The sequence below is a fragment of the Chelonia mydas genome, chromosome 15 (assembly GCF_015237465.2).
Source record: "Chelonia mydas isolate rCheMyd1 chromosome 15, rCheMyd1.pri.v2, whole genome shotgun sequence".
NCBI classification, from domain to species: Eukaryota; Metazoa; Chordata; order Testudines; family Cheloniidae; genus Chelonia; species Chelonia mydas.
Window position 1 is genome coordinate 6501398 of NC_057856.1, and position 14424 is coordinate 6515821.

At 46.6% G+C, this 14424-nt stretch overlaps 1 protein-coding gene across 4 annotated transcripts in view; it reads right to left on the reverse strand.

The window, feature by feature from the left end:
• Positions 1 to 3799: 3799 nt before the first annotated feature.
• The window catches only part of RBM19 (RNA binding motif protein 19), a 122291-nt gene continuing 111666 nt past the window's right edge, over positions 3800 to 14424 (reverse strand). For 3 of the 4 annotated variants that reach the window (XM_043529320.1, XM_043529318.1, XM_043529319.1), the window contains exon 24: positions 3800 to 4293. In XM_043529320.1, the coding sequence (XP_043385255.1) occupies positions 4139 to 4293 (155 nt within the window). In that variant the 3' untranslated portion in view covers positions 3800 to 4138. The remainder of the gene's footprint in view (positions 4294 to 14424) is intronic. The other variant, XM_037878439.2, reaches the window with a different exon arrangement.

Genomic DNA, 14424 nt, shown 5'->3' on the forward strand with positions numbered 1-14424 from the left:
CATGCTAGTTCACCGAAGTGTGTCATGGAAGGTCTGTACTGAAAGCCTGTTTCACTCTGATCAGCATAATCATTGCAAAATATAAGTACAGAGAATATGTAAAGAGCTTTGTTTCTATACACACACTGAAAACTGTTCTTAAGGTACGTAAAACAGCAGAAGAAGGCAGTAAACAGGTTCCATTCACAATTGGACAGGAGACACTTCTCTTCCTGGCTGACCATTGTGTAACGGGTAACAGGTGTAACGGGTAAGCTGGGGTGTACCATTCCTTTGGGAACAGCAGGTCTGGTAATTCTGAGAATGTCCAGTGGAACAGGGGCTGAACATTGTGGAAGGACGCTTGGAGGGTTCGGGGGCCGTCGGGCGTCTGTCACTAACCTGCAGAGGGACAGCAGAGGCTGTGTAGGCTGGTGGGGGAGTGCTTGTGAAGTCTGTGGCTAGGGGTGTCGTAGAGCTAACAGGCACAGACAAGGCTTCTTCACGCTAAGTGCAGGTGGTAGCGAGGTGCCTCACAAGAGTGGGTATCCCTAGGAACCATGACACTGCCCCTCACTGGGCTCCACAGAGGGTTCATTAATGCTTTGAGATCACAGAACAGAGAGTAACAAGAAGGGTTTCTTCAGGTATGTTAGCAACAAGAAGAAAGTCAAGGAAAGTGTGGGCCCCTTACTGAATGAGGGAAGCAACCTAGTGACAGAGGATGTGGAAAAAGCTAATGTACTCAATGCTTTTTTTGCCTCTGTCTTCACGAACAAGGTCAGCTCCCAGACTGCTGCACTGGGCAGCACAGCATAGGGAGGAGGTGACCAGCCCTCTGTGGAGAAAGAAGTGGTTCGGGACTATTTAGAAAAGCTGGACGAGCACAAGTCCATGGGGCCGGATGCGCTGCATCCGAGAGTGCTAAAGGAGTTGGCGGATGTGATTGCAGAGCCACTGGCCATTATCTTTGAAAACTCATGGCGATCGGGGGAGGTCCCGGACGACTGGAAAAAGGCTAATGTAGTGCCCATCTTTAAAAAAGGGAAGGAGGAGGATCCTGGGAACTACAGGCCAGTCAGCCTCACCTCAGTCCCTGGAAAAATCATGGAGCAGGTCCTCAAGGAATCAATTCTGAAGCACTTAGAGGAGAGGAAAGTGATGAGGAACAGTCAGCATGGATTCACCAACGGCAAGTCATGCCTGACTAATCTAATTGCCTTCTATGATGCGATAACTGGCTCTGTGGATGAGGTGAAAGCAGTGGACATGTTGTTCCTTGACTTTAGCAAAGCTTTTGACACGGTTTCCCACAGTATTCTTGCCAGCAAGTTAAAGAAGTATGGGATGGATGAATGCACTGTAAGGTGAATAGAAAGTTGGCTAGATTGTCGGGCTCAACGGGTAGTGATCAATGGCTCCATGTCTAGTTGGCAGCCGGTATCAAGTGGAGTGCCCCAAGGGTCGGTCCTCGGGCCGGTTTTGTTCAATATCTTCATAAATGATCTGGAGGATGGTGTGGATTGCACCCTCAGCAAGTTTGCAGATGACACTAAACTGGGAGGAGAGGTAGATACGCTGGAGGGTAGGGATAGGATACAGAGGGCCCTAGACAAATGAGAGGATTGGGCCAAAAGAAATCTGATGAGGTTCAACAAGGATAAGTGCAGAGTCCTGCACTTAGGACGGAAGAATCCCATGCATTGCTACAGACTAGGGACCGAATGGCTCGGCAGCAGTTCTGCAGAAAAGGACCTAGGGGTTACAGTGGACGAGAAGCTGGATGTGAGTCAACAGTGTGCCCTTGTTGCCAAGAAGGCCAATGGCATTTTGGGATGTAGAAGTAGGGGCATTGCCAGCAGATCGAGGGACATGATCGTTCCCCTCTATTCGACATTGGTGAGGCCTCATCTGGAGTACTGTGTCCAGTTTTGTGCCTCACACTACAAGAAGGATGTGGAAAAATTGGAAAACATCCAGTGGAGGGCAACAAAAATGATTAGGGGACAGGAACACATGACTTATGAGGAGAGGCTGAGGGAAGTGGGATTGTTTAGTCTGCGGAAGAGAAGAATGAGGGGGGATTTGATAGCTGCTTTCAACTACCTGAAAGGGGGTTACAAAGAGGATGGATCTAGACTGTTCTCAGTGGTAGCAGATGACAGAACGAGGAGTAATGGTCTCAAGTTGCAGTGGGGGAGCTTTAGGTTGGATATTAGGAAAAACTTTTTCACTAAGAGGGTGGTGAAGCACTGGAATGCGTTACCTAGGGAGGTGGCGGACTCTCCTTCCTTAGAGGTTTTTAAGGTCAGGCTTGACAAAGCCCTGGCTGGGATGATTTAATTGGGGATCGGTCCTGCTTTGAGCAGGGGGTTGGACTAGATGACCTCCTGAGGTCCCTTCCAACCCTGATATTCTATGATTCTATGACGCTGGCAAAAAGCAAAGTAATTACCGGTACTATGGGAGAGATTATTACCCACGAGGCTTCAGAATTTGAGTGCTTTTGGTGCCTCTTTCTCTTGGACTCTATTGAAAAATCTCTGCCTACATTAATATCCGCCAAGTCTTCACCATCTCTAGATTTCCTGGGTGTGCATCTTTTAGACCGTCAGCTCTTTGGGGCTGGCACTGGGACTAGTTTTGTGCACTGGGCAGTGCCACACGCATTGCCAATGCTAACCACACCACTATGCCCATCTCTAGTTTAACCATTTCATGCCAAGAGTAAATAACCTCTACAAAACGACGACTGATCCGCCAAGCCCAAGGAGTTACCTCTGAGATGACATGGTTCTTTCCCAGATGCCCAGTACCTCTGAGTAGAGACTTGGGGTAGGATTTTCAAAAAGCACTTGCTCAGCATTGGCCCAACTCATACCATTGATTTCAAAGTGAGCAAACCACCATTTAAAATTCTCCTTTTAAAACCTGAGCCACCAGCTGTGAGAGTCACTGACACCTCCCCAGTGCATCCCCATCTAAGAGGGCAGAAAACCAGGCGTCCTGCATTTGAGAAAGGGGCAGTGGTGGGACTCCCATCTCCTGAACTAGAGTCTGCCCCACTTGGCCCAGGTTTGCCCCTGTTCAAGGCTGGGCCATGCCTGGCATCCTGCAACCACTTCCCACTTGATGCTCAGAGCGGGATTTTCAAAAGCACCATGCATCCGCCTAATGCTGCTTCCCAGTGATCTCAATGACAAAACGCCCATAGCCTTCAATGGAAGCAGAGTTAGGTCAACGCTGAGTGCATCTGAAACCCCTTCTTTACAGGTGGGAACGAATAGAGACCGCATCCCAAACTCCGGAATCATTTTAGGCAGCCACAAGATGTAACCTTCCAGGGAAGCCCTAAGACACCTTCCCAGGGAGCAAGCTGACACTGTGACTGAAGGCAGTACTGGGCTCACGTCCACTCCCTTGGGAAACCAGGCAAATCAGGCCAATAGCAGAAAGAAGGGTTTTTTAAAGCTATGCAGTGATAAAACATATATATAAATAAATAGAAAATTTGCAGCAAACATGTGTGATCTGTTGCATCCTCTATTAGCCAGAGCAGTTTTGATGTAAGACAGCAATTTCCAGAGGGAAGGGGGTGAAGTGAAATACTTTATCAGCTGGGTACATATGTAAACCAGTACCCCCGGCTGAAAAGCAAAAGCTTCTTTTCCTTTGAAACCGGGGAAGTGAAGGGCCACTGCTGGCTGCGAGCGTGGACAGAAATGACATGCACAGAGATGAACACTAACATTTTCACCTTCCTCATGGGCTCGGATAAACAACCAGTTGTGGTTAATAGAAATAAAAAGGGATTCACCTATTTTTAGTAACAGTTTTGAATTTTATTTTTTTTAACGTACACGGATGTTTTTTAAATTATTCAAGCAGTAGGAACAATCGGTTACAAAAGCAAACGACTGATGTTCCCTTGGGGAGTAGCTTTCTCAGTCTGAAGGGCCAGCTCCCCAGATTGCAATGCTGGTGGGTGTGCACCTCGCTGAGGTGAAGGAGTTAACGTTCTAGCCTGAAATCCTTCTCTGGTTTAACAGGGCCTTCCCCAGGCGCACGCTGACGGGCATGTGTTGCTTGCAGATGGAAAAGGCTCGTCTTCCACCTGTGGATTCAAGGGGCATTTCCCTTTTGGCTTTAAAGGGCCTGGCTACCAGATCTGTGTCTGAAGCAAGAATTGGTCCTCTGGTTTAAAGGCGTGGCATAGCAGGTTCAGATGGCAACAAATGTGCTTCATCTTCTTGGTTGCAGAATACAGAGGTGGATGGATGCCACTTACTCTCTCTGTGTCCATCAGAGGATGACCTGAAGGAACAGAAAAAACAAAAACAAAACACCATGTGGCATTGTTACCTTTCATCACTGTTTAGAAAGCAGGACAGAATCTTCTGCTACCAAATGTACACAGCAGAGGCCAATGTACCAATAGCATGCAGCAGTGTGGAGGTGGGGGGAGGCTGAAAGTGACCAGACCAACGCACCTGAAAGCAGCCAGCCCTTGTGGTGGGGGCAAAGAAACACAGACCCCTAAGTGAAGTCCCCTAAGCCACAGCCCAAGTGAAATGCCCATTAAAAATGAACAGTGCTGCTCCCCAATTCCAGGGAAAAGTTTTAATACACACAAAATAAAGGTAAGCAAAATGGATGGAGATGAAGGAGGAGGAGAAGAGAGAGAGAGAAAAAAGGACAGAATGAGTAGAGGGACAGGGAGAGAGGGAGAATGAGAAAGAAGGGGGAGGGAGTGAAAGAGCACACACGCGCGTACCCATCTGGGCAATGCATCACATTGAAATTGCCCCGCATTAAAAATTCACCAGCCAGTGAATTTTCAAGGGATTTGTAGTAATTAGATGACAAAATGCTGGCAAATCTCAGGCTTGCCGAAGATGTTACTCAGGGGTCAAAGACTCGACACTTTTGGCTGGGTAATTTGTAAGTGTCAATCACACTCAGCCATCAGAGAGAAAGGAAAGATCTAACGGCTGAATTCTAACTAAGTCCACTGTTCTTGCCTTCAGCCACCCTGTCTGCTATCATCCCCCCTCGCTCCCGCCTTTATCTAATGCAAACGCAGCCACTGCCTCTCGCGAGGGACTCAAGACTCGGCAGTTTAAACACAGATTTCTTTTTTTAAACTTCCCGTTTTTTATTTTTAAAACCCGGATGCATGGAGTGAGTGAAACCTGAGTGGTTATTTTCACGTGGCTAGAAAGACGACTGCATGGCAGTATAACGACAGTCCCTGTCACTACAGGTCTTTCCCTGGTCTCCCCAAATCCCAGTGCCATTTCACCTACTGGTGGAAGAATGCATCGCTCCACATCAAGGCTTCCTCTAGCTAACCCTCAATGTGCCCTAGGCCCCGTCTCAGTGGCTGGCAAATCAGGATTTTCTCATTTAGTCCCTTGCTACGTTCTTAGAATCACTTTTAGACAATGGCCTCTTATCCCATCCCTTGTCATCCCCCTGGCTCCCGGGAGAAAAGAACAAACCAAAATAAAGCATTTGCAGTTTCATTTGCCTCACATGATACAAAACCAAGATCTACTCAGGCTGTCACAGAAGACCCAGGCCCTGATCCTGCGATGCACTCCACATCGGAGTCCCTTATGCTTATATGCAGCCCCACTGCATCTGAAGGGGATGAGCATGGGTGCCGGGGTTTAGCTGCATAGAGCCCAAGGGGTCTCAGTGAGCAAACCCAGTAATAAATCCCGAGTGCGGTAATCCAGGGAAAACTGCTGCATAAATGACACTGACCTAACCGAGCGAGTAGGAAAGAGAGGAGAGGATTTACTCCTTTTCTTTACTCATGAACCAGGATGCCCTCCACTGACACACTCCCTTACAGGAGGCTTAGACAGAAGTCAGAAGTTTGGGAGTGCAACAGACATGGCAGTTCAGTGGCGAGCAAGATGAGACTTGTAATGCAGTCTTAATAAAGGGTCACCAGCTTTCAGTCACCGAGTAGTTACAGACTGGCAGCCAAAGGAAGGGTAAAGCACAGAACTGGGAACGAGGTTTACTGGGCTCAGTTCTTGGCTCTGTTATGACTTCCTGAGCCAAACTCTGCTCTCACTCACACCTGGCTCAATCCAAAGTAACTCCACTTCGTAGTGGCTTCCACTTTAGGGTCTTGACTCAAACTTTGACTAACTGGTGCTCTCTCCTGCAAGATGCAGCGCAGCACTTAAGCACGTGCTTATCCCCTTTGAAGTCAGTGGGATTCCTCATGTGCTTACATTTAAGCACATGCTTTGGAGCTTGGCTGGATCTGGGCCAGACCTCAGCACCTTGCAGCCTTTGAGCCACAGAACATTCCTGAGAGGAGTAAGTTCCATTTTACGGATGGGGAAATGGAGACACAGAAAGGTTTGAACATTTGGCTTTAATGTGGATGCCTGAAGTTAAGCACCTAAATCCTTATTTTGGTGCCAAAATTAAGTGTCTTGATTGTCCACAGCACCCAGCGGCTTTGATGGGACCTGTGGAAGCTCACCAGGCTCAACAATCAAGCTAAACTTATTCAGGTGCCTATCGTCAGGCATTCAGTTTTGAAAGTGTTGATTTAAGCGGCTTGGTCAAGGTCCCATCATCATCATCACCATGGCAAAGCCCTAAGGGGCATAGCTCCTTGCAGACTGAACACCACCTGGATCGATCTCTAGCTAGGTCCTTAAAGTGGTCTGGCTGCATATTCAACTTATGTCCATCACTGGCGATCTTAGTGCATCACTGAAGCTTTCAGCCAAGGTCCCCCATGGAGTCACATTCTATCCTCATCTACTACTAGTATAACCCCAGAAGCTGCCACTCTCGCCTTGTGAATCACTCCAGGCTCACACACGTTTAAGAGCAAAATTTGACCCAAGAAACCTGTAGCACAGCTGGGCATAGGACCCAGGACTCCTAACTGAAACATCATCCTCTCTCTAGGGCTACCCTGGGATCAATGCGTTTCAGATCAGGGCTCTGCTGAACCAAACTTCACTCAAGTTTATGGCAATCACCCAACTCCCTTTGATGGAATAACAACCCTATAATTCATAGCTGCTTATTCAGGCCACGTTCGAGATACAGCAAAAAACTAATTGATTCACAAGCGTGTGTGCAAGTTATTTTAGGTCACCAAAAATCACAGGGGCGTGTGTCTAGCTGCATTCACTTTACCCATGTTTTATGTGTTTAAACAATGTCATTGCCCACTCTCTAAACCCTGTGGCTCACATCTGTTTCTGGACTGCCAGCAAGGAAGAAGGAAAAGTGGGAGGAGAGGTAACGACTGAGGTAGTGAAGGTGTAGGACTGTCATGAAAACCCAATGGCAAGTGGCTAAATCTATCCTTTTCATACAGCAGAGATTGGGCACTGCGGCAATGACAACACAATCTAGGGCAACTGGGATTATACAGAGGGGACAATTTGGGCATCAAAACACCAAGAATTTTAGTGTGGGTGCGGCTGACCCATCAGACAGATCCCAGGGCAAAGCAGTCCTACCATATGTGACAAAGAATTCCCAAAATACTAAAAAATCTAAGTCTCAGAAAAACAGCCCTCTTCCTCAATCCCTCCTGTGGGCTAAATTTTGTAAGATTCTGCATGTTATAGAAACACAGGAACAGAAGAAAATTACATTTGAAAAGAAGAGATACACTTTTGTGTAGCAATCTTGTCAAATCTCGCCGTAGGGTGGTGTGACCATTATATCAGTGGTAACTCAGCCAAACAGCATTCTCTTGATCTTGGCCCATAGAAATGCCCTATGTAAATGAGCTAAGGGGACTGTTAATGTTGCTGTAGGTTTCGCCTTAATTTAAAAAGTAATTTAACAGCTGTGAAATGCTGCCCAACAACAGAGCAGATTTGAGTTGGGGCTATTTTTGCTAGCCAACAGCAGGATTTTAGTTCTATTATAAACATTTAAATAGCATTAATTTTGTGTTAGGGCACCTAGAACTTTACAAAGGTGTCTTTTTTATTGTTATTTACATTGAATGACATACAACCAAACATGCAAAGTACACATGCTGGCAGGTAGATGAGGGCAGAGCTAAGGTTGTGTGGGGTATTTTATCTCTTCATTTTCCACAGTTCCCTCCTTTTTTTTAGTGGAACTTTAACTTTGAATTTCTTGGCTTTCATCCATTTGTGTTTTTAAACTACAACATTCCACTAAAGTTTTTTTTTCCTCCCTGTAAGTTATTGATACATATTTACAACTTAAACTCAATGAATTTCTCCCTTGGGAATAGATAAACTATGGATCTGACCACATATACACACCCACATGTGCACAGCGAGTGAAAGAACCAAGCCACTGCTGTGATATCCCATTGATGATCTATTAGGTCAGACCCTGGTCCCAGGGAGATGCTCTCCAGAATTGCAAAGGAGCCAGCCAATGGAATATACTCTGCATTTAAAGTCTTTTAGGCTTCAGTTGAGCAAAACACTCAGGATAAAGTTTTCAAAAGGATGTAGGTGATTTAGCAGCTTAAGCTCTACTGAAAGATTCTTGGAATCTGAATAAGACTCAGGTCTGGTCTACACTACAGTGTTGCTCCCACCAATGTAAGCCCCTCACTAAACTGACTTAATTGCCTGAGAGGCGTAACACTTAGGTCACTTGCAGCCAACAGAAGGAGCTAGTATGGCCGTGCAAACAATTTTGTAGTGTAGACTTGCCCATAGGCTCGTAAGTACCTGCGTCACTTTTAAAAATAGGTCTTAAGCTCCTAAGTCACTTAGGTAGTGGCAGTGTGACTTGCAGCCACGGAATACGGGCTCAGGATATGTGTTTAGGTGTGACTAAGCAGGAGTGATCCTCCAGCCTCTTCCTGCAGTTCCAGGAACATACCGATTGCCACATGGGATCAGCCCAGTGCAGTCTCCTGCCTGACAGTGGCCAGGACCAGCTCCTTCAGAGCACAGTCCCAGAAACCTTGCAGTAGACAACTGCAGAATATCCTGCCTATGGAGGAAGTTCTGCCCTAGTCCCTGCCAGTCAGAGGTCGTTGTATGTCCTGGAACAGGCTAATATCATAAAACCCATTGTTTTTTCAAGGACTCATGTACATCATCCACTCCCCCCATCTTACAACCCTCCTCAAACGCTTCACTGCCTGCACCCTTTGGTTCTTGCCATCATGGCTTGACAAAAGATAATGCATCAGAGCGTCAATCTAACATTGTGGTCCATCTAATCCAGGAGCCTGTCTCCAACAGCAGCCAATGCAAAATGCATCAGAGAAATTCCCCAACACCTCCTATAAATACACTCCTATGTGCCACAATGTACCAAGGGAGGAAGTTTCTTCCTAAGCTCAATCCGTTGATGGTTTTACAGTCTGGGATGAGGATGAAAGCTCATCTAATTGCTTTCCCCGGGGAAAGCCATATGCTAGTCTTAGTGACAGGTCTAACCGTTTATTAAAAATGTCACCAAGATGTTTGACTCAGCCATATCCTGCCTCAGTGAGTTCCACAAGTTAAAAAGGGAAATAGTTTGATATGCAATTATTAGTGTTATATTTATTGCCATTAAGTTCCCTCCTTTATTATAACAGAGTACACAGGCAATAAACAAGCCTTTCTGGGCACAATTCCCTACTATATATATAACTCAGCTCCTCTTGCTCATCTTTCCAATGACACATTTATGTTTATAAGCAGTGCTGTGTGCAATCATTGACACAGTACCTTTGTTCAACCTTGTGCCCTGGCCTTAGAGCATTAAAATGATCCGATGGGGACCTCTCCATCACTTGCAACACATGCAGTATACCTGCAGAACAAGAGGAGGGTACTGAGGGGCAGCCATACGTGCTCTCATTCTGCTGCTGGCGCGCACCATCGGCTTAAGCTGCACGGCCAGGGTTTGACGTGCTCAAAGCCTCTCGTGTGAATTATAGCCTTGTGCTCCCAACTCCTTTATTCTCTCTCTGGCTGGTGAAGGTAATGGCAAGAAGAAAGGAGAATTCACAGCTTAGGGGAAAGTGGAGGTCAAAGGTTCTGGAGTTCCAATATTTCTTTATCTTCTCGAGTGATATGGGAAGATGCTCAATCCCACAGACAGTCAAAGAATTACAGCTCTGTATGTCTCTCTTCAGTTTAAACACACAAGGAAACCAGTGTGGAGGAGTTTAACCAATTAGTTTGGGGGCCTTTCCAACCTTTTACTCCACAGTTCATAGTTCAGATCATTCTGGCCTAGCCTAGAAGGACTATAAAGTGGTTTGAAGCGAGACGGAGGTTCCTAGATTACTGGACATCTTCTGTACCTACTCGGAGGTCCGCAGGCCCAACAGATCAGTGTTTCTCTGGGCGCTAGACAACTCAAGGCGAATTGTAACAACTGTACCACACAGGGATAAGAGTCTGGTCGCCATTCCTTCCCTCTGGATCAACTGGGTGTGTACAGGGCCTCAACTCTAGCTGGAGAGTGAGCATCACTACCAAGGGCAACCCAGCCCAGAGTACAGGATGTGTACGCTACTCCCTGAACAGATTGCTGAGACACTCACCCCGAAGTTGGGCTTTTTAAAGTGCCTGGCAGATTCTACTGGTCAGGCTAGAACACCTTCCTCCCTTCCCCAAAAAAACATGCTCACTGAAGTCAGCAAAAACATCACTTCATAGATGTTAAGGCCAGAAGGGACCATTCTGATCTTTTAGCCTGACCTCCCAGATAATGCCGGATCATTTAAAGACCTAGAGAACTCTTGCTCCATTTGGTTTGGGGTATTCATTAGAATCATAGAATATCAGGGTTGGAAGGGACCTCAGGAGGTCATCTAGTCCAACCTCCTGCTCAAAGCAGGACCAATCCCCAATTTTTGCCCCAGATCCCTAAATGGCCCCCTCAGGGATTGAACTCACAACCCTGGGTTTAGCAGGCCAATGCTCAATGACCACTGAGCTATCCCTCCCCCCATTCATCCCTGATGAACAACATTGGCTGGCTCAAATACACTGAGAGAGCCACAGGTCCATTTCCTACTTCTCCTGCCCCTCCACCGAGGCTCCTAACCTCACCACAGAGAACGGCAACCCAAGTCTAGCACGCAAAGGGCCATTACATGGAGCTACTGCACCAGCTCCAGTGCCGATGCTGAAGTCAAATATGGAAGGCCCTTGTTGCTAATGCCCTCACAAGGGATGTCAAGATGTCTGCCTTCCAAACTCGCCCCTTCCGTTGCCATGCCTTGCGGACAGATTTTTATGCTATTTCGTCCGCGTACGGCACTGGTTTGCATATTTCACCGATTCCGGTCACATCGTGTACGCATATGCCTCAGCCAACGTTTGTTGATATTCTCTCTCCCTCTCTCCTAGTTCCAGTTTGGGGTGAAAGCCTTCCTTATTAGCCAATTTGGATACCCATTTACTGTGAATTACTGAGCCTGATTATTATTCATGAATGGATAAATCTGAAATCTCAGTCTCTGCCATGCGATTTTTCTCCCTCTTGAATGCATATATTTAGGGAAAATAGGAGGCAGTGTGTATCACACAGTCTCTCTCTCTCTCACACACACACACCATAGAAGGAAAATCTGGACAGTGGCTTTTCGCAGCCCTAGTTTACTTTTTAACCAGTGTACATGGATCTGCCACAATCAGCACTGATGTTCAATGAGATGGGACACAGTAATGCAGGTGGATGCTAGCACTGTGTTACCTGAGGTGAGGGACGCTTTAAACTGGAGCAGGAATGGAAACTGGAAGTTACGGGACAGAGAGCCAACACCAGCCAGGAGCTCAGAAAATTGGACTGCTGGGTGCAGGAGGCTTAAGAACACATTCCAGCCCAATGCACACAACACTGGCTTACGACGCTGAGAGTTAAAGTCTAACGAGGCAGGAGTAGTTTCGGGCTGCCATGCAATCTTCTATAATTGATTCCAGGTTCTCCAGCAGGGTAGGCAGAGGGTTTTTAAAATTTAAAGGGCATAAATAATGATGAAAGAACGTAATTACTAGCTAAGGAAAGAGTCCAAAGGCTACATTAAAAAAACAAAAATAAAAAACCCCCAAAGAAATCACAGCGCACCTGCACAAACAGCGGGGACTTGTACTGTGGACTCCACAATAATAATCACTGGCACTTATTGCATGCAGCCGTTTCCAGCCGGAGAGATACAAGGTATTTTACAGATGGGTAAACTGAGACAACGAGGTTAAGCAACGTGACTACCACATTTCCTAGCTGCCCTTGCAGTCAAAGGGAATGAGGGAGGCAGTGTGGCCTAATGGAGAGAGCACTGGACTAGACTTAGGAGACCTGCGCTCTATTCCTAGCTCTTCCACCAGCCTGCTGAGTGACCCTGGGCAAGTCACTTCACTTCCCCGTGCCTCAGTTTCCTCAACTGTAAAAATGGGGATGACAATCCAGACCTCGTCTGTAAAGTGCTTTGAGATCTACTGGTGAAGACAGGCATTATTAGTATTATTCTAAACTAGAGCTTGCTCATGGGTGGGGAATACTGCAGGCTCTTCCATAGCTGACCTTTGAGAGACTTTGGTAACTTCAGCCGAAACCCCAAGTTGCCTGCTTCAACCTGCAATTATTGTGCAGCTACAGGGAACCTGACAGGCTGGGGACCTGGGCTGAACCCCTACATCTTCACACACAGATTGGAGTATTCGCACACACTCCAACTGGAGGCATCCTCTTCGGAAAATCTGGAGCATGGTTTGTAATTGCTTTGATAATCCAGTGATACCCAAAACGGAAGAGAGAGTGCATTTGATGTGCATGCCGCTCAGAGAAGTGCAAAAGGGGCTAAGCCACAGGGAGTGATGCGACCACCTTTTCCTTTGTTGGTCGAGGAGAGCAGGCAAGGTTACAGAGGAGAATGACCATCGGCACAAAACCACAGGAATACAGAGTTTACACACACCCTTGCAAGGATCCAGCAGCTGGCTGCAGCTCGGATGTGGAAAGGATTGAGTATGCCGCAACAACCTGGCAAGATGTGAGTTCTTTCTTCATCTCCACCAAAGGGCTGGGAAACAACGTTCACCATGCTGGTTTCTTCTTTGAATTCAGCCTCGAGATGTAGGTAGGGTCTTGTGACAGAATACACCCCTGCATTCACTGCCTACACAATACTGTAATAATCTTTGTACAAGGTATGTCTTGTAAGGTTTCATTTGAAAACTCATAATTTGCTGCTCAGTATTGTCCTGATTAAATGTGTGTGGCAACACTACGTGAAGTTATGAGATTCCCCAGCATGATGCTAAGAGTGCATGTTCAAGCTCCACATAGCACCAAACTGGTCCAAAAGGCCGGTCTTGAACAAAAGAGTGCATGTTTGCCTTAATTTGCATTTAAGCAGTAAACAGAGTCATCAAGCAGGAAGGCAAAACAAAGGAAGCTCAGACAGAGGGAAAAAAAACCCAGCAGGGAACATCCTTCCACACAGACTCTGGCTCCTAGTACCCAGATGGAAATGTTTTTCAAAAGGGGGATGGAAACTAAAAAGAAGAGGCAAACACACCAAGCCACCCCTCTTTCTCTCCCTGCCCACCTCATTCTCTGAATCTAAGACGACAAAAGGAAATGGCCCCGGGACTCTGGGAGAGGAGTCCTGACCTGTAAATTTGGTCAGTAATCTGCTGGAGCCTGCAGTGAGACAGTTTGCTTTGGAAATGAGATAGTTTTTTAAGTAGATACTAAAAAGCCTTTTATCTTTATTTTTCTTGTAACCATTTCTGACTTTTATGCCTCATGACTTGTACTCACTTAAAATCTTTGTGTGTAGTTAATAAACTTCTTTTGCTGTTTTACCTAATCCCGTGGTTTTAAGTTGAACTGTCTGGGTAACTCTCTTTAAGATAATAAGCTGGTATATGATTGTCTTAAAGGAAAAACAGACTTAAAATATTTGCACTGTCCAGGAGAGGACTGGGTAGTCCAGGGCATACATTTCTGGGAGAAGATCCGGGACTAGCGGTGTGCTGGTATAACCAAGGCTGGTAAGAGGCAGGGTATAACTGGCAAGCTGCAGTTACACATAGACACTCAGGGGGTGGCTTGCATGCTGGAAGGCTGTTTGTAAGCGGCCCAGGTGGGAGCTACTACAGCAAGGCAGGGTAAGGCACCCAAGGTTTCAGGGCAGGGATGACACAGCCCTCCACTGGTGTGGATTGTGCCCCGGTAGGTCAAAGGCCTTTATTCAATTAGCCAAACAGATGCTGGGTTATCAGGTTCTCCCTTCTGTAAAGGTACAGCTGGAATAGAGCCCAGAGCAGCCAAAACCCACAACGTATGCTCCAGCCAGGGCAAATCCAGTAGAGACAGGAAGAAATCACCTGGACCTAGTTACCAGAGTGATGCAAGGGGACACAAACACACACAGAGATCATCAAGCTTTCCTGAGTAGGCAGCAATACAAGGTGTCACAGAGTCACCGGGTGATGCTCTGAA